This window comes from Rhinopithecus roxellana, unplaced genomic scaffold (assembly GCF_007565055.1).
Source record: "Rhinopithecus roxellana isolate Shanxi Qingling unplaced genomic scaffold, ASM756505v1 contig4048, whole genome shotgun sequence".
Lineage (NCBI taxonomy): Eukaryota > Metazoa > Chordata > Mammalia > Primates > Cercopithecidae > Rhinopithecus > Rhinopithecus roxellana.
Genome location: NW_022142946.1, coordinates 6,945 through 28,667, shown reverse-complemented (window position 1 = coordinate 28,667; position 21,723 = coordinate 6,945). Strand labels below are relative to the sequence as shown.

Genomic DNA, 21,723 nt, shown 5'->3' with positions numbered 1-21,723 from the left:
CAGCTGTGAATCCATCTGGTCCTGGACTTTTTTTGGTGGGTAGGCTATTAATTGTTGCCTCAATTTCAGAGCCTGCTATTGGTCTATTCAGGGATTCAACTTCTTCCTGGTTTAGCCTTGGGAGAGTGTAAGTGTCCAGGAAATTATCCATTTCTTCTAGATTTTCTAGTTGATTTGCGTAGAGGCGTTTATAGTATTCTCTGATGGTAGTTTGTATTTCTGTGGGGTCAGTGGTGATATCCCCTTTATCATTTTTTATTGCATCTATTTGATTCCTCTCTCTTTTTTCTTTATTAGCCTTGCTAGCGGTCTGTCAATTTTGTTGATCTTTTCAAAAAACCAACTCCTGGATTCATTGATTTTTTGGAGGGTTTTTTGTGTCTCTATCTCCTTCAGTTCGCTCTGATCTTAGTTATTTCTTGCCTTCTGCTAGCTTTTGAATGTGATTGCTCTTGCCTCTCTAGTTCTTTTAATTGTGATGTTAGAGTGTCAATTTTAGATCTTTCCTGCTTTCTCTTGTGGGCATTTAGTGCTATAAATTTCCCTCTACACACTGCTTTAAATGTGTCCCAGAGATTCTGGTATGTTGTATCTTTGTTCTCATTGGTTTCAAAGAACATCTTTATTTCCGCTTTCATTTCGTTATGTACCCAGTAGTCATTCAGGAGCAGGTTGTTCAGTTTCCATGTAGTTGAGCGGTTTTGATTGAGTTTCTTAGTCCTGAGTTCTAGTTTGATTGCACTGTGGTCTGAGAGACAGTTTGTTATAATTTCTGTTCTTTTACATTTGCTGAGGAGTACTTTACTTCCAATTATGTGGTCAATTTTGGAATAAGTGCGATGTGGTGCTGAGAAGAATGTATATTCTGTTGATTTGGGGTGGAGAGTTCTATAGATGTCTATTAGGTCCGCTTGGTGCAGAGATGAGTTCAATTCCTGGATATCCTTGTTAACTTTCTGTCTCGTTGATCTGTCTAATGTTGACAGCGGAGTGTTGAAGTCTCCCTTATTATTGTATGGGAGTCTAAGTCTCTTTGTAAGTCTCTAAGGACTTGCTTTATGAATCTGGGTGCTCCTGTATTGGGTGCATATATATTTAGGAGAGTTAGCTCTTCCTGTTGAATTGATCCCCTTTAACTTACCATTATGTAATGGCCTTCTTTGTCTCTTTTGATCTTTGATGGTTTAAAGTCTGTTTTATCAGAGACTAGGATTGCAACCCCTGCTTTTTTTTGTTCTCCATTTGCTTGGTAGATCTTCCTCCATCCCTTTATTTTGAGCCTATGTATGTCTCTGCATGTGAGATGGGTCTCCTGAATACAGCAGACTGATGGGTCTTGACTCTTTATCCAGTTTGCCAGTCTGTGTCTTTTAATTGGAGCATTTAGTCCATTAACATTTAAGGTTAATATTGTTATGTGTGAACTTGATCCTGCCATTATGATATTAACTGGTTATTTTGCTCGTTAGTTGATGCAGTTTCTTCCTAGCCTCGATGGTCTTTACATTTTGCCATGTTTTTGCGATGGCTGGTACCGGTTGTTCCTTTCCATGTTTAGGGCTTCCTTCAGGGTCTCTTGTAAGGCAGGCCTGGTGGTGACAAAATCTCTAAGCATTTGCTTATCTGTAAAGGATTTTATTTCTCCTTCACTTATGAAACTTAGTTTGGCTGGATATGAAATTCTGGGTTTAAAATTCTTTTCTTAAGAACGTTGAATATTGGCCCCCACTCTCTTCTGGCTTGTAGAGTTTCTGCCGAGAGATCTGCTGTTAGTCCTTATGGGCTTCCCTTGTGGGTGACCCGACCTTTCTCTCTGGCTGCCCTTAAGATTTTTTCCTTCATTTCAACTTTGGTGAATCTGGCAATTATGTGTCTTGGAGTTGCTCTTCTGGAGGCGTATCTTTGTGGCGTTCTTCTGTATTTCCTGAATTTGAATGTTGGCCTGCCCCTACTAGGTTGGGGAAGTTCTCCTGGATGATATCCTGAAGAGTGTTTACCAACTTGGTTCCATTTTCCCCCCTCACTTTCAGGCACCCCAATCAGACGTTAGATTTGGTCTTTTTACGTAATCCCATACTTCTTGCAGGCTTTGCTCATTTCTTTTTCTTCTTTTTTCTTTTGGTTTCTCTCTCGCTTCATTTCATTCATTTGATCTTCAAATCGCTGATACTCTTTCTTCCAGTTGATCGAGTCGGTTACTGAAGCTTGTGCATTTGTCACGTATTTCTTGTGTCATGGTTTTCATCTCTGTCATTTCGTTTATGATCTTCTCTGCATTAATGAGTCTAGCTGTCAATTCTTCCACTCTTTTTTCAAGACTTTTTAGTTTCTTTGCGCTGGGTACGTAATTCCTCCTTTAGCTCTGATAAGTTTGATGGACTGAAGCCTTCTTCTCTCCTCTCGTCCAAGTCATTCTCTGACCAGCTTTGATCCGTTGCTGGTGATGGGCTGCGCTCCTTTGCAGGGGGAGATGCGCTCTTATTTTTTTGAAATTTCCAGCTTTTCTGCCCTGCTTCTTCCCCATCTTTGTGGTTTTATCTGTCTCTGGTCTTTGATGGTGGTGACGAACTGATGGGGTTTTGGTATAGGTGTCCTTCCTGTTTGATAGTTTTCCTTCTGACAGTCAGAAGGCCTCTCTGTTGGTCTGTTGGAGATTGCTTGAGGTCCACTCCAGACCCTGTTTGCCTGGGTATCAGCAGCAGAGGTTGCCGAAGATAGAATATTGCTGAACAGCGAGTGTACCTGTCTGATTCTTCCTTTGGAAGTGTCCTCTCAGGAGTGTACTCCACCCTGTGAGGTGTGGGGTGTCAGACTGCCCCTAGTGGGGGATTTCTCCCAGCTAGGCTACTCAGGGGTCAGGGACACACCTGAGCAGGCAGTCTGTCCGTTCTCAGATCTCAACCTCCGCGTTGGGAGATCCGCGGCTCTCCCCAAAGCTGTCAGACAGAGTCGTTCGCGTCTGCACCGGCTCCCGCTACTTCCCCTGTTGGTCTTCAGCTGTGCGCTGTCCCCAGAGGTGGAGACTACAGAGACAGGCAGGCTTCCTTGAGCTGCTGTGAGCTCCACCCAGTTCGAGCTTCCCAGCGGCTTTGTTTACCTACTTAAGCCTCAGCAATGGCGGGCGCCCCTCCCCCAGCCTCGCTGCTGCCTTGGGGATAGATCGCGGCAGACTGCTGTGTTAGCAGTGAGGGAGGCTTCGTGGGCGTGGGACCCTCCCGGCCAGGTGTGGGATATATCTCCTGGAATGCCTGTATGCTTACAGCGCAGTATTGGGGTGGGAGTTACCCGATTTTCCAGGTGTTGTGTGTCTCAGTTCCCCTGGCTAGGAAAACGGATCCCCTTCCCCCTTGCGCTTCCAGGTGAGGCGATGCCTCGCCCTGCTTCAGCTCTCGCTGGTCAGGCTGCAGCAGCTGACCAGCACCGATTGTCCGGCACTCCCTAGTGAGATGACCCCAGTACCTCAGTTGAAAATGCAGAAATCACCGGTCTTCTGTGTCGCTCGCGCTGGGAGTTGGAGACTGGAGCTGTTCCTATTCGGCCATCTTGCTCCGCCAAGTCACTTAATTTTTACAGTAGCCGCATGAGGTAGAAACTGTTACTATCTTTGAGTTAGGGGGAAAACAAGCAAAAAGAACTTGAGTCACAGCGAGGTCAGTTACTTGCCTTGGATCGTAGCATTTAGCACCAGGATTGAAATCGTGATGGATCTGACCTCAAATCCTATGCCCATAACCAATAATGTGCGGGCTCTGTGTCAAGGCTGAAATGAGCGGTACGACAGGGGCCCCACTCAAAGTCTGCTGGGCAATGATGGTGTGGTTTCTGGAATGATAGTCCCCGACTCCAGCCTTCTGTCCAAGAGACTCATCATTGCAACCTGTTGCCTTGTATCATCTCTCCTTTTTTCAGACTGTGTGGGAACTGTTTCTCTGGTGTCAGAGTGAAGTAACAGGGACAGACTTGAAAGTGAAGTAACAGGGACAGGCAAGATGTACATGGACAGGAAGGAAGGAGAGTTTTCAGAGGGGAGCGTATCACCAGGATGAATTCAGTTGCCTGGAGGCATTTTCAATGTGTGTTTCTTTGTCTTCTCTTACTCACCCTCTTCTTTCTGACCCACACATCCATCCCTTGGCCTTTTCACCCTGTATGTCAGGTACTCATGCCCCTTCCTTGCCATGTCTACTTCATTCCAAGGGCAGTCATTTCTACTTCTCCCCTTGACCATATCAGCCACTCTCTGGTCCCGTCATCCTTCTGTCCCAAAGAACCTGTAAAGCACAGCCATATAATTATATGTATGTATTTAGACAGAGCGTGATTATGTAATACATTCAAAAAGTGAAAAGTCTGGATCAAAGTGTAAGAATGACTTCTGAATGGTTAGGCATATTGCAGAAAATTAGACTCACACACGGTTAGTGGAAGTGTATATTGGTATCAATATCATTGAAAATCTTAGAAAATATCACTTTATGCTTAAAAGTACTCATGTGCTTCTCCTGGGAAACTGTAGAGCAGGGACTTCAAAATCGTAGACCCCACTTTGAAGCCCTGGCTGTGTTTCACCGGTTTTTTTGGCCACCCCCGCTGGAGGTGCTCTGCAACCCTGGTCAATCTGTGGATATTGTTCCATTACTTTTGTGTACAGGGAACTTCATTACTTTCTTATTTTAAAACTGTCAGTTCAAATATTAAAACACCGAGAGGTAAAAAAGAAAAAAAAGCACTGAAAAGCATATTCTGAACAAGAAACAAAATTTGGCCATATATAATGCATAACACATGAAAAGAAATGTGCAGTGGGATCCAGTGTTGTGTGGCAACGTGTTTACCAACATGAGTTGGAGTACGCGTATCTGTAACCTAATTGTAGAAGCATGTAATACAAAACACGAACGCTTGCATGGGCAACACGGACACACAGACCACACATTCTTCCCTTTCTCTGAGACAGAGATGATGATGCTTCCTGTCTGTCACAAGGCTGAGTGAACACAACATGCCTTTAGGTCCAGAACATTCTTCCTACAGAGACCAGATGTCCAGAAAGCTCTGTCTGCTGGATTCAGGGAACGCCTCTCCTCATTTCTGTCACCACTATTTGCAAAAGCCTCCTTCTCTGAGATCTTCAAAGCTGCAGTTCTAGCCACAGTCTGCAGGGAGGTACTCAGTTTCTATTTCTAAGGATACATTAATGAAAAATATTAATGTTGCAGAAGAAAAAATTAATTCATTCTAGTTTTGCAGGCAGGTTATGAAATAGTTCTGCAGCCCGAATAGCTCTGGAACAAATATAAATAGAGGTCGGTAGAAATGGTTCAGATGGATGTATTCTCAAAAGTGGTTTTGTCGATGATCTCAACCTACATCACATGCATTCATTTAACAAATACTAATTAGGTCCTTCTTCTGTGCCAGACACTACCAGCCCAAAGTGACTCCTAATCTGAAAACCCATGGCCCAAACAGATTACACCCATCTGGTCCAAGACAGAGATCTCCACCTTATCCAAGACACCTGGTTCCCACCCCAACAGGAGTGACTAGCACAAAACATCACCCCTGGCTGCTCACAAAAAATCTGTCGATGAGACCTGAAAGCTTGCCATTTCAGGGAGAACCAGTGCAGTCTCTGGAGGAACACTCAGGGTATGGAGGCAGACCAATATACATGAGGACATAATTCCTGTTCTGCCACTGACTTGGCTGGGAAATGTACCCGACATCTGTGAACCTTTTAAATATTCATGATCTGAAAAGGGACTGTGGATAGAATTATCATGGGTTTTCTGTGAGGAGGTCAAGAGAAACCTAGTGAGTCTGCCCAACACTGAGCAAATGTGGTTGCCACTGGGCAAGGGTTGGTTTTCTTCGTATCCCGTTCTTTCCGTGCCATAGCAGGGATGCTGATGCCATGCACTCAGTGGCATGGCAGTGATGTAGGCAGAATTCCAGACTAACACAGGAAGTACCAGTAGGAACGCACGTGATGTCATAAAGGGTACCCACTACTATGTCTGTGTGGGAGGATCAGCCAGTACATGGTGGGGCCTGAGCGGAAACCCAGGCGGTCTGGATGAGAAGTACTAGCTGCTTTATAATACTCTTGAGATCACCTGTAATTCTGGCAGCACAACTGCGAGACAGGGATTGTGCTGAGTTGCCAGAGTTCAGCAAGTGGACGTGCGCCTGTGTGTGTTTTGTCTTCGGCATCTCTCTCTGTCCGGTCCCTCTGTGGCTTTTTATCACATGTGCTCTTGTCCAACACAAGGCCTTGCCTGAGGCTGTAGCTGTAGCTGTTGGCTAGCTCACTTTTACACCTTCTTCCCCTCAGTGACGTTATTTCTGAAGTAACGCGTGTTCTCAAAAATGACTCTGACTCAGGAATACCTGTGCTCCATATATTGACCATGTGCCCTTAACCCTCACTTTAATCTTTGATTTTTTTCCCTTTCATCTATGGACTTTCATGAAAATGAGTTGGTTTCTGGACATCCTCCAAATGTCACCAATAGGGGTCTTTGTTGTTGTTGTTGTTGTTGTTGTTGTTGTTGTTGTTGTTGAGTACTGTTATGGACTCATAGCTTTTTAACATACTGATGGGCTCCAAACCCCGGTTAAAGCATTTTGAGTAAAGGAATGACAAGATTTGACTTACACCTTAAAAAGTCACTCTGCCTCCTGTGTTGAAAATAGATGGTAGGGGAGTCAAGGGCGAAAGCAGAAGGACAACTTGGAAGGCAGCATAATCCAGGAGACAGATGTTGGTGACCTGGCCAGGGTAGGTAGCAATGGAGCGGGTGAGAAGTGGCCGGACTCTGGATATCTTTTAAAGGTAGAGCCAAGAGAAGATACATCCATCCTGATCGGTTGGATGTAGAGTGTGAGAGAAAGAGAGCACTCCAGCCCCACCTCCAAGTTGTGGGGACCAAGCATCAGGAATGTCTAGGTCAGACACTCTGCCCACATTTAATTTCACTTCTAATGGCACACAGGGAAAGTCCCAACAGTCGAGAGGAGCAGGACTGTCCTGACAGTGGGTCACACACGGTGAAAGCAATGACCCCCCCTACAGAAGTTCATCTGAGGCCTGGCCGTAATCAGTACGTTGCAGAGAGGTCAGCAGTGACCGAAATTTTATTCATAAGGGTGCCCTGAGACAAGGTGTACATTTTGAAATTGGTTGAGGTCTGCTTGACGGTCCAGGAGATGGTCTACCTTCGTGAATGCTGCAAGACAGTAGAGGGGAAAAGAAAAGCGCTCTGTTTTCATTGTTGGCTACAGTGTGTTGGGTACAGTGTTTTATTTATGTCATTTAGATCCTGTTACTGTAGTGGTTTTCAATATCTGCTGATTTTCTTTCTAGTAATTCTGTCACTTGCTTAGGAAGAGTTGTCTCTTGGGCTGAAAGCATTTCAGGCTGGGCAAAAAGAAAGCTTGCTCTGGATATTTCAAACTGAGTATTGTTGAGGGCAAGGCTGGAGGCAGGAGGGCAGCTTGAGAAGCTGTTACATCAGACCCACCTGTCATTAAAGCTTGTACTACACCGGCAAAGAAGTATAACTTGCTGATTGTTCACAGAATGCATTTGGAGATTGGATTTGGGAGGTGCGAGAGAGCTTGTCTCCCAGGTGTTGGTGTGGTTGTTAGGTTAGAGAAGCCTGAGAGAAGGCAAGATTAGGACCCCTTCCAGGTGTGTGGCTAGTGTCTAGTCCAACCCATGGACACATGCACCTCTGTTCTTTATAATTCCTGCTCCATTTCTTAAGAGGTCCAACACAGTTGCTTCCTCTCCCAAGATTCCTCCCCTGATTGTGCCACCTGTGAGATAAGGCTGTTGTATCTGGACAGGCAGAGGAGTTTGTTTTCTGGGGTTTGTGTGGCGGGTTGGCACTTTACTTGCCCTACCATGGAGTTAGCTCACGTCATGGTAAGTGGACCATTGATGTGTCTCAAACGTGTCTTTTTGTTCTCAGTTGCAGAATGCCATGACCATGGTAGCCCTTTTCAAGGAAGAAAGAAAGGTGGGAATTCTTTCCGGGATAATTTTGACAAGAGGAACTGTTATCATGAACATGGTGGGTATGAGCGTCCACCTTCACACTGCCAGGAGAATGATGGAAGCGTGGAGATGCGGGATGTCCACAAGGACCAACAACTAAGACAGTAAGTGACCAGGCAGCTTGGTTTGCAAGTAGCAGCTCCCAGGACTGTGCAACCCTTTCATTCTCTGTGGTCTTCCTTTTCTTCTCTCATTAAAGCACTGAAGAATGCTGGAAGTGGAATAGTGGCTGAGCAATCCTAATTGTAGCCCTGGCGTCAGTGAGTGGAGCATGTAGAGAAGATGTTCTTAGATTTAATGGATACCCGCCTTCTCTCCTCTTCCCCACAGCACTCCTTATAGCATCCGATGCGACAGAAGAATGAAATGGCATAGTGAAGACGAAATCTGTATTACCACGTGGAGAAAGAGAAAACCTCCAGAGAGAAAAATGAGGCAGAACACACAGGATGGATACACAAGGAACTGGTTCAAGGTCACAGTGAGTATCTGGGTGGGGTCTGCATTAGATAGACTATTCTGGAACCTGATAGAAGGAAGACCACTTAAAACACCCTAAGCTGATTATTCGGAGGAGAGCTTCGGAATAGGGGGAAACGGAGTTTAGGGAATCCATATTTGGCACAAAAATAAGAAATCATGTCAGCGGTCCTTTCTTTAGAGGTCTAAGCTAAGTAGAAGGTCGGAAAAAAAGAAAAAAAAAAACAGCTGGTTGGTTCTGTTCTCCATCCTTAGTTCCATGTTGTCTCTCCCTTCTCTCCTATTTCTTCTTTTTACCTTTAGATTCCTAACGGGATAAAGTATGACAAGTCATGGCTAATGAATTCAATCCAGAGCCATTGCAGTGCCCCCTTCACTCCGGTTGATGTAAGAGAGGATGGTGAAGCCAGATGAGTGGGCACGGGGGACGAGGAGAGGCCTAGCTCAGCAGGGGCCATTGGCCTCTGATGCTGTTGCTCTTGCCTTCACTCCCTGTAGTTTCACTACATCCAAAATCGGGCATGCTTCTTCATCCAGGATGCTAGTACTGCCTCCGTATTGAAGGATGTCAGTTATAAGATTTGTGATGACGAGAACCGAAAGGTGTGTGTTGAGGGCATTCCCTGTACTTAGTCTCTGGGCAGGAAGACAGGCCAGGGGGCTGGTCGTCCTCTTTGGGATTAGAGGTCCTGGTACTTACCACGCTGCCTCCCTGCAGATATGTATATTTGTCAATCATTCTACTGCGCCCTACTCTGTGAAGAATAAGTTGAAGCCAAGCCAAATGGAGATGCTTAAGGTAATACAGACTCAAGGATCATTGTATGCTCACTTCCTGGACCCACCTCTTCTTCCCCTGGTCCCCCCTTTCCCTGTCATCACCACCACTGCCGCCGCCGCCGCCGCCGCCGCCACCACCACCACCACCACCACCACCACCACCACCACCACCAGAGCCTCAGAGCCTCTGTCTTCATCTCTATCTCTGCAGCTGACTATGAACAAACGGTACAATGTCTCCCAACAAGCTCTTGATCTCCAGAATCTCCGCTTTGACCCAGGTATGGCTGACAGCAGCAATTCTAAGGCAAGTGGGGGCAGAGCGGTCTGCCTGAGAGGGAGACTTAGGGATGGCAATTTATGGAGCGGTTGGTGCTGGCTCTGGTCCAGCCATGGCCCTCCCAGCCTTCTGATTCCCTTCTCCTGGCTTCTTCAAGACTTGATGGGCCGTGACATTGATATAATCCTGAATCGAAGAAACTGCATGGCTGCCACCCTGAAGATCATTGAAAGAAATTTCCCTGAGGTGAAGCCTTAGGCCCAGTGCTGGTATTTAGTTAGAGGGGTGGAATAGATAGGGTGGAGGGCAGATTTGTCTCCAAGGCCCAAGATAGTAGCCCCCACTCTAACTCTTCTTGACCCAAAGCTATTGTCTTTGAACTTGTGCAACAACAAACTGTACCAGCTGGATGGCCTGTCTGACATTATAGAGAAGGCTCCCAAAGTCAAGACCCTGAACCTCTCCAAAAATAAGGTGAGAAGGGGGAGCCAGATCAACTTTGGATGGAGGGTGGATGGCAGTACACATCAGGATAATGGCAACAGGCAGGCAGAGGTACCTGTGGGTGACTATGAGGGCTGGGGGAATTCGGGACCCATGGTCCCAGGTGTCTCTCTTTCCCTGGCCCTCCTTCTCCAGTTTCCTCCCCATCTTTCTTAGCTGGAGTCGGCGTGGGAGTTGGGCAAGGTGAAAGGGCTGAAGCTCGAAGAGCTATGGCTAGAAGGGAACCCCTTGTGCAGCACCTTCTCGGACCAGTCCGCCTATGTAAGGTCAGTGGCAACCCCTATCGCCCTTCCTGGGCACCTTTGCTCCTTGGGTGACTGAGCTGTGTCTGAAAGTGCCCTTCTGCAGGAAGAAGCAGCCTTGGTCCTCTAGGAGGACCACAAACCTCCCCTCCTACACACACACACACACACACACACACACACACACACACACACATTCCTTTCTCTGTGTTACTCACTCATCTGTGCTTAGAGGTCTCCTTTCCTTCCTCTGACATGCTCCCCTTTTCACCTGCTCTGGGGTGCGTTTCCTGCCTGTCTCCACCAAGCTTCCTCCAGCGTGCCCTCCGTGAGTGTGCTCCAGGAAGCGGGGCTCCCCCACCTCCCCAGGACCAGCAGTGTTCAGATCCTGGTGCCCTGGACTGAGAAGAGTCCTTTAGTCCAGGGCCTCATGCTGAGACAGGCCTTCCTGCCTCCATGCTGAGATGGGGCTTCCCTCCCCTGTCCTGAGAGGCGTTCTCTTTCTCTTGCTCCAAAAATGTCCCCCCACCTGTCCTGGGCTGGCATGGGGGCTTCCCTGTTTCATACTGAGGGCCGAGGCCCTGGGTGGCTGCTGTCATGCCATCTCTTCCTCTGGCCCAATGCCAGGAGCTGGGCCCTCCTTGGGGAGAAACCTGGGTTTCCTGAGTCAAGGGACCAGAAGCGGGCCACGTTCCTGAGGCAGGAGTGGAAGGCAGAAGGCCGAGGAGGTTGGGGAGACAGAAGGACAGGCCTCTCAGGGCACTGCCTCTCCTTCCCTCCACACCTCACATTGTCCTGCCTGGGCCCTCAGAGGAGTCCTGGGTAGCCCGAGACGGGTAGCATCCCTCGGTCAAGGCGTCAGCACAGATGGGCACAGGAGTCAGTGACCATCAGAAGAGAATGCAGTGGTCGGGAGAGGGGATCCCCAGGCTCTGAACCCCATGCTGAGCTGGGGCCTGACCCTTCACTCCTCCTGGGAGAAGGTCTCCTGTCCCCGTGGCTGCTCTGTTTCCCATGCGCAGCTCAGACTGAGCTCACACAGGTGAGAAAGGCTCCAGCTGCATCCAGTGGGCCCCAGCCCAACAGGTGCATGTTTTCCTTTCCTGCCTCAGTCCCCAGGGCCAGCCAGGGGGCAGTGAGAGAAAGGGCTGCAGCAGGGGAGCCCTTTTCTCCTCTATTCCTCCCTAAACTCCACCTCCGCAGTAGAGCGTCTTTCCTTTCCCTTTGTATTGCATCCTGTTTCTCCCTTGTCTCTCCTCTCCTATGTCTCACCCATCTCTCCCTCCCCTACCTTCACCCCATTTCTGATGTCGTCCCCTCTGCCTTCCCCTTTCTGCCTCCTGAGCCCGGCCTCACTCACCTCCCTGTCCCAGCATCCTGGGCCATCCCTAAGGGCTGACGTGGTCTTGGCCAGGGCCTGGTCAGGCAAGTTGATGGACAGCCGGTGAGGTAGCAGAGCCCTGGGCTCCCACCCCATTTTCTGCTCACTGCAGAGCCTTCCACGGTGACTTGGACAAAGGGGAGGGAGGGAGGGAGGGAGGGGAAGAAAGCCCTGGAACCTGGGCTCCCAGTGCTGTTTCGTGTGGCACTGGAGTAAAGGGAGTCAGGACAGTCTAGATGGAAGCTAACCAGGAGGAAGGAGAGGGAGGAGAGTGAGAGGGAGTGGGAGAGAGACTGTGCCACCCTGAACTGTCAGTCACTTCATTCAATTTTTGGTTTTGGACAGTGCCATCCGGGATTGTTTCCCCAAGTTGTTACGCCTGGTAAGTATGTATAATACCGTCATCATTGTCTCCTCTTACTCAAGAACATGACCTCCACACCTGCCCTTAAGTCCTTTGGGTCTTGCCTAGATTACATGCTTGTATCAGACCCTCATCCATTTTACAGGCAGGGATTCCTGAAAAAGGCAAGAATATTCTCCCTGAAAATGTGTACACACACACACACACACACACACACACACACACACACACACAAATTTTCATGTAATAGTAGAGATGTCCAGCACTCCATGAGAAAGCTGCCCACTGGAATTTCCAGGCCCATTTCGCACCTGGCCTCTGATGCTTGTCTCCCTGGGCATGTTCATCTTATTGGTCATCGAGCTCCACCTCCTTGGTCTCCACTGCTGACTTCCTCTTTCCTTCTCCAGGACGGCCGAGAGTTATCTGCACCAATGATTGTTGACATTGACAGCTCTGAGATAATGAAACCCTGCAAGGTGAGGAAGAAGGACCAAGCAAGATTTGGGGTGTTGTAAGGGAGGCTTTGTCCACCGCATAGATCCAAATTGTCTTTTGATTTCAGGAAAACTTTACTGGATCTGAGACCCTAAAGCATTTAGTCCTGCAATTCCTGCAGCAGTGAGTATCCCTGGAACCCTGGGACCATGAGGAAGGGGAGGGCTGAGGCAGGCTGGGCCACCCATGCACAGGTCAGCTCATGGGAGTTTTCAAGTCTCATCAGAGGTAGCCTATCCTCACTGCTTCCCCACAGGTATTACTCGATCTATGACTCTGGAGATCGACAGGGTCTCCTCGGTGCTTACCACGATGAGGCCTGTTTCTCCTTGGCTATTCCTTTCGACGCCGAGGACTCAGCCCCGTGAGTATCACGACTCAGACCCTGCTCTGGGGCTGTGTGTCTCCCCAGCAGACACAGGCCAACTCCTGGAAATGCCCGCACTGGGCGGGCCACCCACTCCTGCTCCTCTTTTTCTCCTAGGAACAGCTTGCGCAAGTACTTTGAGGATAGCAGGAATATGAAGACACTCAAGGACCCCTGTAAGTGTGTGATGGGGAAGAGTGGGCAAGGTAAGGGGGTGTGATGGGAACAATCACAGGGGCCAAGGACCAGGGTGTGGCAGCCCCCTGCCCCGCCCCGCCCCACCCTGCCGTTCCTTGCTTCTCTTCTCCTCTACAGACCTGAAGGGGGAACTGCTGAGGCACACAAAACGTGACATTGTGGACTCCCTCAGTGCGTTGCCCAAAACTCAGCATGACCTCAGCTCCATCCTGGTGGACATGTGGTGCCAGACGGTGAGCACCTGCTTCCTCCCTTGGGCAGGCCCAGAGAGCCAGAGGTGGGTAGGAGGTTAAGGAGGATCCTGAGCACCTGAGCTCTTCCCTTTCAGAAATGGATGCTCTGCTTTTCTGTCAATGGGGTTTTCAAGGAAGGTGAGTGTCTGTATAGTCCCCTCCCCAGATCTCCCGCTGCTCCCTCCCCCTGGCTGGGCTCCCTCTCAGAACTCCCCCAGCTTCCCTGATTTCATTCCTTTCCTTTCCTTCCTCTTCTTCCCTCCGTGTTTTCCCACCCCCACTCTGCCCTCAAACCACCCTGCTCTGACCTAGGTCCATGCCTGTCTGCCCTGCACAGCTCAGGCGTGTGTTAAGGACACAGACTGTGGAGTTTGGCAGCTCTCATCCCAGGTCCTTACTCTGTGAACTTGTGGTTGGTTACTTAACCCTTCAGTTTCCTCATTTGCAAAATGGGGCTAATGACCTATCTCTTGGGCTACTGTGAAATAGGCATTAAGTGAACTTGTGGTTTTCACAGGGCCCCACACATGATAGGGGCCCTGTCACTGGGAGCGGATTGTTCCTGTTGCTGCCCTCCCCATTCCTGCCACATCCGCCTGACTCCAAGTGAACAATTGTCCTGGTCTGCCCCGCCTTCTGTGTGAGTGTCAAGCAAGACTCTGACGGGGGATCACCGTGTGAGCATGTTAAAGCCTGTGCAACTCTAAGGTGGTGGTGTTTGTTGTCTTTGAAGTGGAAGGACAGTCTCAGGGCTCTGTTCTCGCCTTCACCCGGACCTTCATCGCTACCCCTGGCAGCAGTTTCAGGTTAGTGCTGTGTTGTGGGTGGGAGCACCCATCCAAGCTTGGGGCCCATGTCGTGGAAATGTGGTGGGTGCAGTCCTCGGGGTGTTCTCAGTATTGTGGAAGGCCAACAGGAAGATCCAAGGAACAGTCTAGCCTAGTGTTTAAGAGTGTGGGCCCTGGAGTCAGAATACAGATTCTGTTCCTCACCGCAACATTCACAAACTATGTGACCTTGATCAACTTACTCGACCTCTCTGTGATTCAGTGCCTTTTTCTGAAAATTGGAATAAGACTATCCACTTCGTTGGACTGTTGTACAGGGTAAATGCGTTGGGGTTAGAGCTAAAGGTCTAGTGAAGCTGGTAGACAGCCTCTCCAAAGGTGGACTCTGTGGGAGGGTTAGAGGGCACCAGCCAAAAAATCTGGGAGGCAGGCACAGTTAGGGATATGGAAGGAATTTGGTTGTTGAGTGGCAGTGGTTAAGAAGGATCCTGTTGTTGGGGGTGTGGAGTTATCTACCTGTCCAGTATGAGGGTGCATTTTTCTTTCCTGCAGTCTGTGCATCGTGAATGACGAGCTGTTTGTGAGGGACGCCAGCCCCCAAGAGACTCAGAGTGCCTTCTCCATCCCAGTGTCCACACTCTCCTCCAGCTCTGAGCCCTCCCTCTCCCAGGAGCAGCAGGAAATGGTGCAGGCTTTCTCTGCCCAGTCTGGGATGAAACTGGAGTGGTCTCAGAAGTGAGTGCTGGGGGTACATGGGGATGGGGAGAGTTGGGACATTAGAGGAATGAGTAGTGGAAACTCACATGCAATTTGGAAAAATAACTATCTAGATATTTTGCTTCCAAAAAAACAGGGGGGCCCATGAAAAAGGTATCATATTTTTATACTGATATATGTAAATATTTTTTAAAATGGCATAATGCCCAGATGACATTACCTTCCATTTGTAAAATCTGAAAGAATCAACCACAACAAACTACTGATAAACCAGTTCAGCAAGGTTGAAAGATACAGCATACAAAAATCATTTGTACTTCTATGTAGTTGCAATGGACAATCCAAAAAATGAAATTAAGAAAATAAGTCCATCTACAGTAGCATCGAAAATTATTAATAAAGTATGTAGGAACAAATTTAAGAGAAGAAGCACAGATCTTATACTCTGAAATCTGCAAAACATTGCTGAAAAAAATTAAAGAAGACCTAAGTACATGGAAAGACATCCCACGTTCATAGATTGGAAGACTTAATATCATTAAGATGGCAGTACCACCCAGAACACTCTACAGATTCATTGCAGTCCCTGACAGAATCCCAACTGACTTCTTTGCAGAAATTGACAAGGTAATCCCAAAATTCATGTGGAAATGCAGTGGACCCCAAACAGCCAAAACCATCTTGAAAGAGAACAACGACGTTAGAAGACTCACACTTCCAGATTTCAGAACTTGCTACAAAACTACATTAATCAAGATCGTGTGGTACCGACATAGGAACAGACGTGGGAATCAATGGAATATAATTGAGAGTCCACAGATAATCTCACATATTTATGTCTAGTTGATTATCATTCAGGGTGCTGAAAAAATCCAATGGAGAAAAAAAATAGTCTTTTTTAGCAAGTGGTGCTGGGAGACGTGGCTATCCACTCGCAAAACAATTAATTTTGACCCCTAACTCACATCATGTGCAAACACTGGCAGAAAATGGATCAATGACCTAAAATAAGAGCTAGAACTGTAAAACACCGTAAGTGTACATCTTCATTACCTTGAATTAGGCAACCGTTTCTTTTCTTCTTCTTTTTTTTTTTTAATATTAAAGTTCTAGGGTACATGTACATAACGTGCAGGTTTGTTACATATGTATACTTGTGCCATGTTGGTGTGCTGCACCCATCAACTCGTCAGCACCCATCAATTCGTCATTTATATCAGGTATAACTCCCAATGCAATCCCTCCCCCTCCCCCCTCCCCATGATAGGCCCCGGTGTGTGATGTTCCCCTTCCCGAGTCCAAGTGATCTCATTGTTCAGTTCCCACCTATGAGTGAGAACATGCGGTGTTTGGTTTTCTGTTCTTGTGATAGTTTGCTAAGAATGATGGTTTCCAGCTACATCCATGTCCCTACAAAGGATGCAAACTCATCCTTTTTTATGGCTGCATAGTATTCCATGGGGTATATGTGCCACATTTTCTTAATCCAGTCTGTCACAGATGGACATTTGGGTTGATTCCAAGTCTTTGCTATTGTGAATAGTGCCGCAGCACAAGCAACCAAAGAAAAAAATAGGTAAATTGGACTTCATCTAAATTAAAAGCTTTTGTGCATCAGCAGACACTATCAAGAAAGCAGAAAACCGACTGATGGGAACAAGGGAAAATATTTGCAAATCACATCGCTGACAAGAAGAATCCTTACAACTCAACAACAAAGAGACAAGCCACCCAATTAAAAAATGGGGAAATGATTTGAATAGACGTTTCTCCAGAGAAGATGTACAAATGACCAAGAAGTGTGTGAAAATCTTCTCAACATCATTAGTCATTAGGGAAACGCATATCGAAACCACAGTGAGTTACCACTTCATAGCCACTACGATAGCTTTAGTCAGTAAAAGGAAACATTACAAATGTCAGTGAGAGTGCAGAGAAATTGGAAATCTCATGTATTACTACTGGAACCATAAAACGGAGCAGTTGCTGGGCAAACGATTTTGGTAATTCCTCAAAATCTTAAACATGGAGTTACCACATGATCCAGTAATCCCACTCCTAAGTGTATACCAAAAGAAATGAAAATATATGCCCATTCAACAACTTGCACATGAATTTCCATAGTGGCATTATTCCAAATAGCCAAAAAATGGAAACACATCGATTGACCTTTAGCTGAATGGATAATATGGTACATCCATACGGTGGAATATTATTGGAATATTATTCATTCATGAAAAAGGATGTAGTTGTGATATACGCTATGACGTGGATGAACCCCGAAAACATTATGTGCTAAGTGAGAGCAGCCAGTCACAAAAAGCCACATAATTATATGATTCCATTCATATGAAGTGTTCAGAATAGCCAGATCCGTAGAGACCGAAAGCAGAGTAGTGGTTGCCAAGATCTGGGGAAGAGGGAGAACAGGGAGTGATCTCTAACAGTTAAGGAGTTTCTTTTTGAGATGATAAAAATAGTTTGGAATTAGATCGTTGTGATGGTTGCACAATCTTGCGAATAGACTTAAAAGCACTGAATTGTACACCTTAAAATGGTGACTGCTACAGTATGTGCATTATATCTCAATAAAAAAGAAACGTATTATTGAATTTCCACTTGTTATTTCTTGAACATCTTTCTTTATCAATGTGTATTAAGCTCCCTTGTTCATTTGAATACCCCTGTGTTTCTGATTTGAATTCCAGTGGGCATTAATGTCAGGGATAGGCGTTTTGGTTTTCCCTAGGCCTTTTTTCATTGTTACAATAGTGCTCATATTGGTACATGTGACCCAGCAAAAAGGTAGCATAGATTAAGGGTGGCATTGCATAGTCAGCGTGTCTGTCCTGGGGTAGTAATGGAGAGCACCTGTTGTTCTCCCACCCCAGGTGCCTTCAGGACAATGAGTGGAACTACACTAGAGCTGGTCAGGTCTTCACTATGCTCCAGGTGAGGTCTGGGAATCAAGTGGGTAAAAGACAGCTGTCTCTGGGTCGTCAGGAGGGCCAAGAAGATGGAGGCCGGGTAGTGTGGGGATGGAACTCAGGGCACTTGGCTCTACTAACATCCCAACTCCTGTTCTTTACTTTCTCTAGACCGAGGGCAAGATCCCAGCGGAGGCCTTCAAGCAAATCTCCTAAAGGAGCCCTTCGATGTCTTCTTTGTCTTCGTTCACATCCTCTTTGTTTCCTCTTTTCACCAGCGTAAGGCCTGGCTGACCAGGAAGCCAGAGTTAACTTGCAGGCCGCATGACATAACCACCCAGAGAGCCAGTTGCTCTGTGTGTTCGCCCCACTCATGATCAACGTTTTATTTTCATAATAAAGAGTGACGTTACACGTTGTACTTTGTGTGCCCTGGATTGCTCTTCCCCTGCCCCAACCGTGAGCCAGCGGGGCCAGGACTGAAAGCACTGCATCCCTGTTCATCCCTGGCTGGCCTTAGCAAATACATCAATCTGGCTTGCCTTCATAGGTAATTTTGTCAATAAATCCTGATGAAAAGGACACACGCTCCTTCCAGAGATTGGCCTTGAGAGACAGTGGGACTCTGTCAGATGCTCGACCTGGAGGCCCACAGAAGCAGGCATGTTACCTTGGCACACCAGGGGCTTCCATCCACCGTCCCAACCCCTCCCTTTCCCGAAGATGCACTTTTCAAGGAGGAGTCTCAGGGTAGCACCTGCGGTGGGGGTGATGGGGGGAGACTCAGGCCATCTGCCCAGCACACTCCTCAGAGAGCTGACACCGGGTGCTCCATGTCCATGTTCTTGAAGGGGTTCAGCCATTTATTTTCACTTCTAAACAAACAGTAGTAGCACAGAATCTCACCCTATGGTCAGTTCTCAACAACTGGCATTTATAGCAGTTCCGAATTGCAGGCAAGAGTTGAACGGAACATTTGCACAATTTATTGTCCACACTTCTGTGATGCTTGCATGTTAGACAATCAGCAGGCATACTTTTTGAAATTAAAATAATAGCAGTGTGACGTTTTCAAGTCACAGTCCTATAAATGGGACATAGGAGAGGTACCACCAGTTTACAAATTATGCCTCCACTTTCGTGTTTGGCATACGTTATTTCCTGCCACTTGCCACCTTCCTACCACTTGCCACTTTTCAGTTCTTTATGTACGTGTACATTAGGGAGCCATATGTTGGAGTGTGAATTTCATAAAACTAGGAACTAAGGGGATAGTTGCCATTACAAAAAGAATAATGCCAACCTTGTTCTTCCCTGTAGTGCCTCAATAGCCAAAGACAAGCTCCTGTACCTCTCTAAGCCTTGGTCCTCCCACCCAGGGAACAGAGACCACACTGTGTGCTTCTCAGACTCATCGTGGGGACTAGAGATCATCTCCCATGTTACCCATCAACCACAGTGTCTGTTCAGCTCAGGCTCTCAGAGCTGCCAGGGGTCCTTTGTAGATAGGACCCATGGAACCCATCACATGGCCCCTATACTTCCTTTCTATACGTCAGGCTTCCACAGCCTTGACCTCCTTCCCTAGCCAGCTCGGACGCCTTCGTCTTCCAGTCACTCATCCTCCTGCCAATTCCCACGATTTCCTGTGGTCCTGTGCTCCCAGCACATGCTAACTCTGACACCTGAACTCACTCTCTCATCTCTCATGCGCTCTACCTCTACACACACACACACACACACACACACACACACACACACACACACACACACGTCTCTCTGCAAATGGTCCATTAGGACACAATCTTGGAAGTTTAAATGGTGAGGCAAAGTGTATGCTTCCCAAGATTATTTGTGAAGTTAGAGGGAGGAGATATGAGTACTCACATACATTGTTTCCGAGCATTTAAATTGACATAGCCATTTTTCAGAATCATTGAGAACAATTCAGTCATAAATACTTGAATACATATATATGTGCACATAAATACATATATGCACACGTTTTTATGTAAAAGTAATCATAATGCAGATACAGTTTTATATCCTTTTCATTTTAGTTAACAAAGTCATTAACATAAAGCTATTCATGTCATCATGCTATAATTTTATGTAGATCTGCAGTGATGACTTTCTTTTACTCTTGACATTTTTCATTTATGTGCTAATTGTGTGGAGTGTGGAGGGGAAACTTTGATTAGGACAGAAAGCAGCATATGGCAACCACAGCCAGGAGAGTCCATCCACAGCTGCTCTGTTCTTTTCCTTGGGCCTTGGCACACTCTCCTTAGGGACAGGGTGGCAGGGTGGCTGGGGCTGTGGAATTCATAAGGACTCATCCCTGAGAAGAGACATTTCCCATATGTCACTTGTTTTCCTGCCCATTGCATATGATGGCATCAAGTTTATAGACACCTCCAACAGGGTGTACTTTTTTTAGAGTTGGGGTCTCATTATGTTGCCCAGGCTGGACTCTAACTCCTGGGTGTAAACTCCTGGGCTCAAGCAGTCCTTCAGCCTCAGCCTCAAGAGTAGCTGGGATTACAGTCACCCAGCAAAGTAGCACTTCTTACAAGGGTTGCTGGTGTGGGTGGGTGGTGGACCCCTCCCTGTCCTCATCAGAGCACAGGAACCTCCGTGTGGAAGTAGTCCAGAAGCAACTGCAGGAACTCCAGGGTGAGTGGCCTCGATGATAACCTTTTCTATCCCTCATCTCCAAGTAACTTTTGTGCCTTCCCTCAGAATACCACTGGCTCCTGTGTATTAGTCTGCACTCCTAATAGTTTGTCTCAGAACTTGCCTCCAACTGATTCCCTTGCCCCTGGGGTTCCTGCCTAGAGCTCCTGCCCTCAACCCTCGTGCATAACTGCTGCTGATCTTTGCAAATATGGATTCCATTCATCCTAGTTGTCTGCTCATGAGGCCTTAATGGCATTACTCCCTTAATGATCTCAGAATTCCCCTCCATGCAGCACTCCTTATGATCCCACCCTCCTGTTACTCCTGTGCTGGAGAAAGCCAGTTGTTGGATATGAACCCTTCTCCCCTTCAATGGCCATATCCAAGAGCAGAAACCTCAAACCTAGGTCATGCAAGGTTAGGCACTGTTCTTCACCCCCACCAAAATAAAATAAAGTGGGGAGAAGTGGCGTCTGGGTGTTCTTAGCACTCTAGCCTGCATCAAAGAAAGGTGCTGATGTAATGACAGGAGGACACAGTTTGTGGGGGCTTGGGGATGTGATTGTCTGTGGCACGGCCTCAAAATCTGCATTTGTAACAGGATCCCAGGTATGATGGTTAATTTTATGTGTCAATGTAGGCCTACTTAGGTAGGCCACATACCTATCCACCTGCCCAGATATTTGGTCCAACATTATTCCAAATGTTACTGTGAAGGTATTTTTAGATGAGATCGCCATTTAGATGTGTAGACTTTGAGTAAAGCAGATTACCCTCCACAATGTGGGTTGGCCTTATCCAGTCAGCTGAAGGCCTTCAGGAATAAAAAGATTTACCTCCCTTGAGGAAGAGGGAATTCTGCCAGCAAACTGCCTTCAGACTTGAACTGCAGCTGTTCACTGGGTCTCCAGCCTGCCAGCCTTCCCTGCAGGCTTTCCAGGCTCCACATTCATGGAGCCAATTTCTAAAAAAGTACACACATACACACACACACACACACACACACAATGTTGGATCTGTTTCTTGGTAGATCCCTAATATACCAGGTAATGCTGAAGCTACTATTTCATGGATCACACTTTGAGCAGCAAGGAACTAGGGAATGTCTGGCATGTCCATACATGGCCTCATCTGTAATCATGGTAACTTCAGCATTGTCTGTGAGAGCAAAGCTGTAGGAAAAACAAAAATGTTCGTCACCATTAGTCCAAAAAAATACA

At 47.1% G+C, this 21,723-nt stretch overlaps 1 protein-coding gene across 1 annotated transcript; it reads left to right on the top strand.

Annotated features, from left to right (window-relative positions):
* Positions 1–7,985: 7,985 nt before the first annotated feature.
* On the top strand, positions 7,986–18,245 carry LOC104657745 (nuclear RNA export factor 2). Its single transcript, XM_010357615.2, has 20 exons — positions 7,986–8,169; positions 8,396–8,546; positions 8,849–8,932; positions 9,044–9,148; positions 9,264–9,344; positions 9,537–9,606; positions 9,763–9,851; positions 9,972–10,079; positions 10,266–10,375; positions 12,078–12,114; positions 12,507–12,575; positions 12,662–12,717; positions 12,851–12,958; positions 13,079–13,137; positions 13,277–13,392; positions 13,488–13,530; positions 14,126–14,198; positions 14,733–14,915; positions 17,789–17,849; positions 17,996–18,245. The coding sequence occupies exons 1-20, from the start codon at positions 8,135–8,137 to the stop codon at positions 18,038–18,040; spliced, it is 1,683 nt and encodes a 560-aa protein (XP_010355917.1). The 5' UTR covers positions 7,986–8,134; the 3' UTR covers positions 18,041–18,245.
* The last annotated feature ends 3,478 nt before the right edge of the window (positions 18,246–21,723 follow it).

Excerpts from the sequence above, each read along its gene's own strand:
- LOC104657745 (XM_010357615.2), top strand. The coding sequence starts at position 8,135 with ATGCGGGATGTCCACAAGGACCAACAACTAAGACA. Across the intron at positions 8,547-8,848 it reads GGAACTGGTTCAAGGTCACA|ATTCCTAACGGGATAAAGTA; the intron begins GTGAGTATCTGG and ends TTTTACCTTTAG. Across the intron at positions 17,850-17,995 it reads AGGTCTTCACTATGCTCCAG|ACCGAGGGCAAGATCCCAGC; the intron begins GTGAGGTCTGGG and ends TACTTTCTCTAG.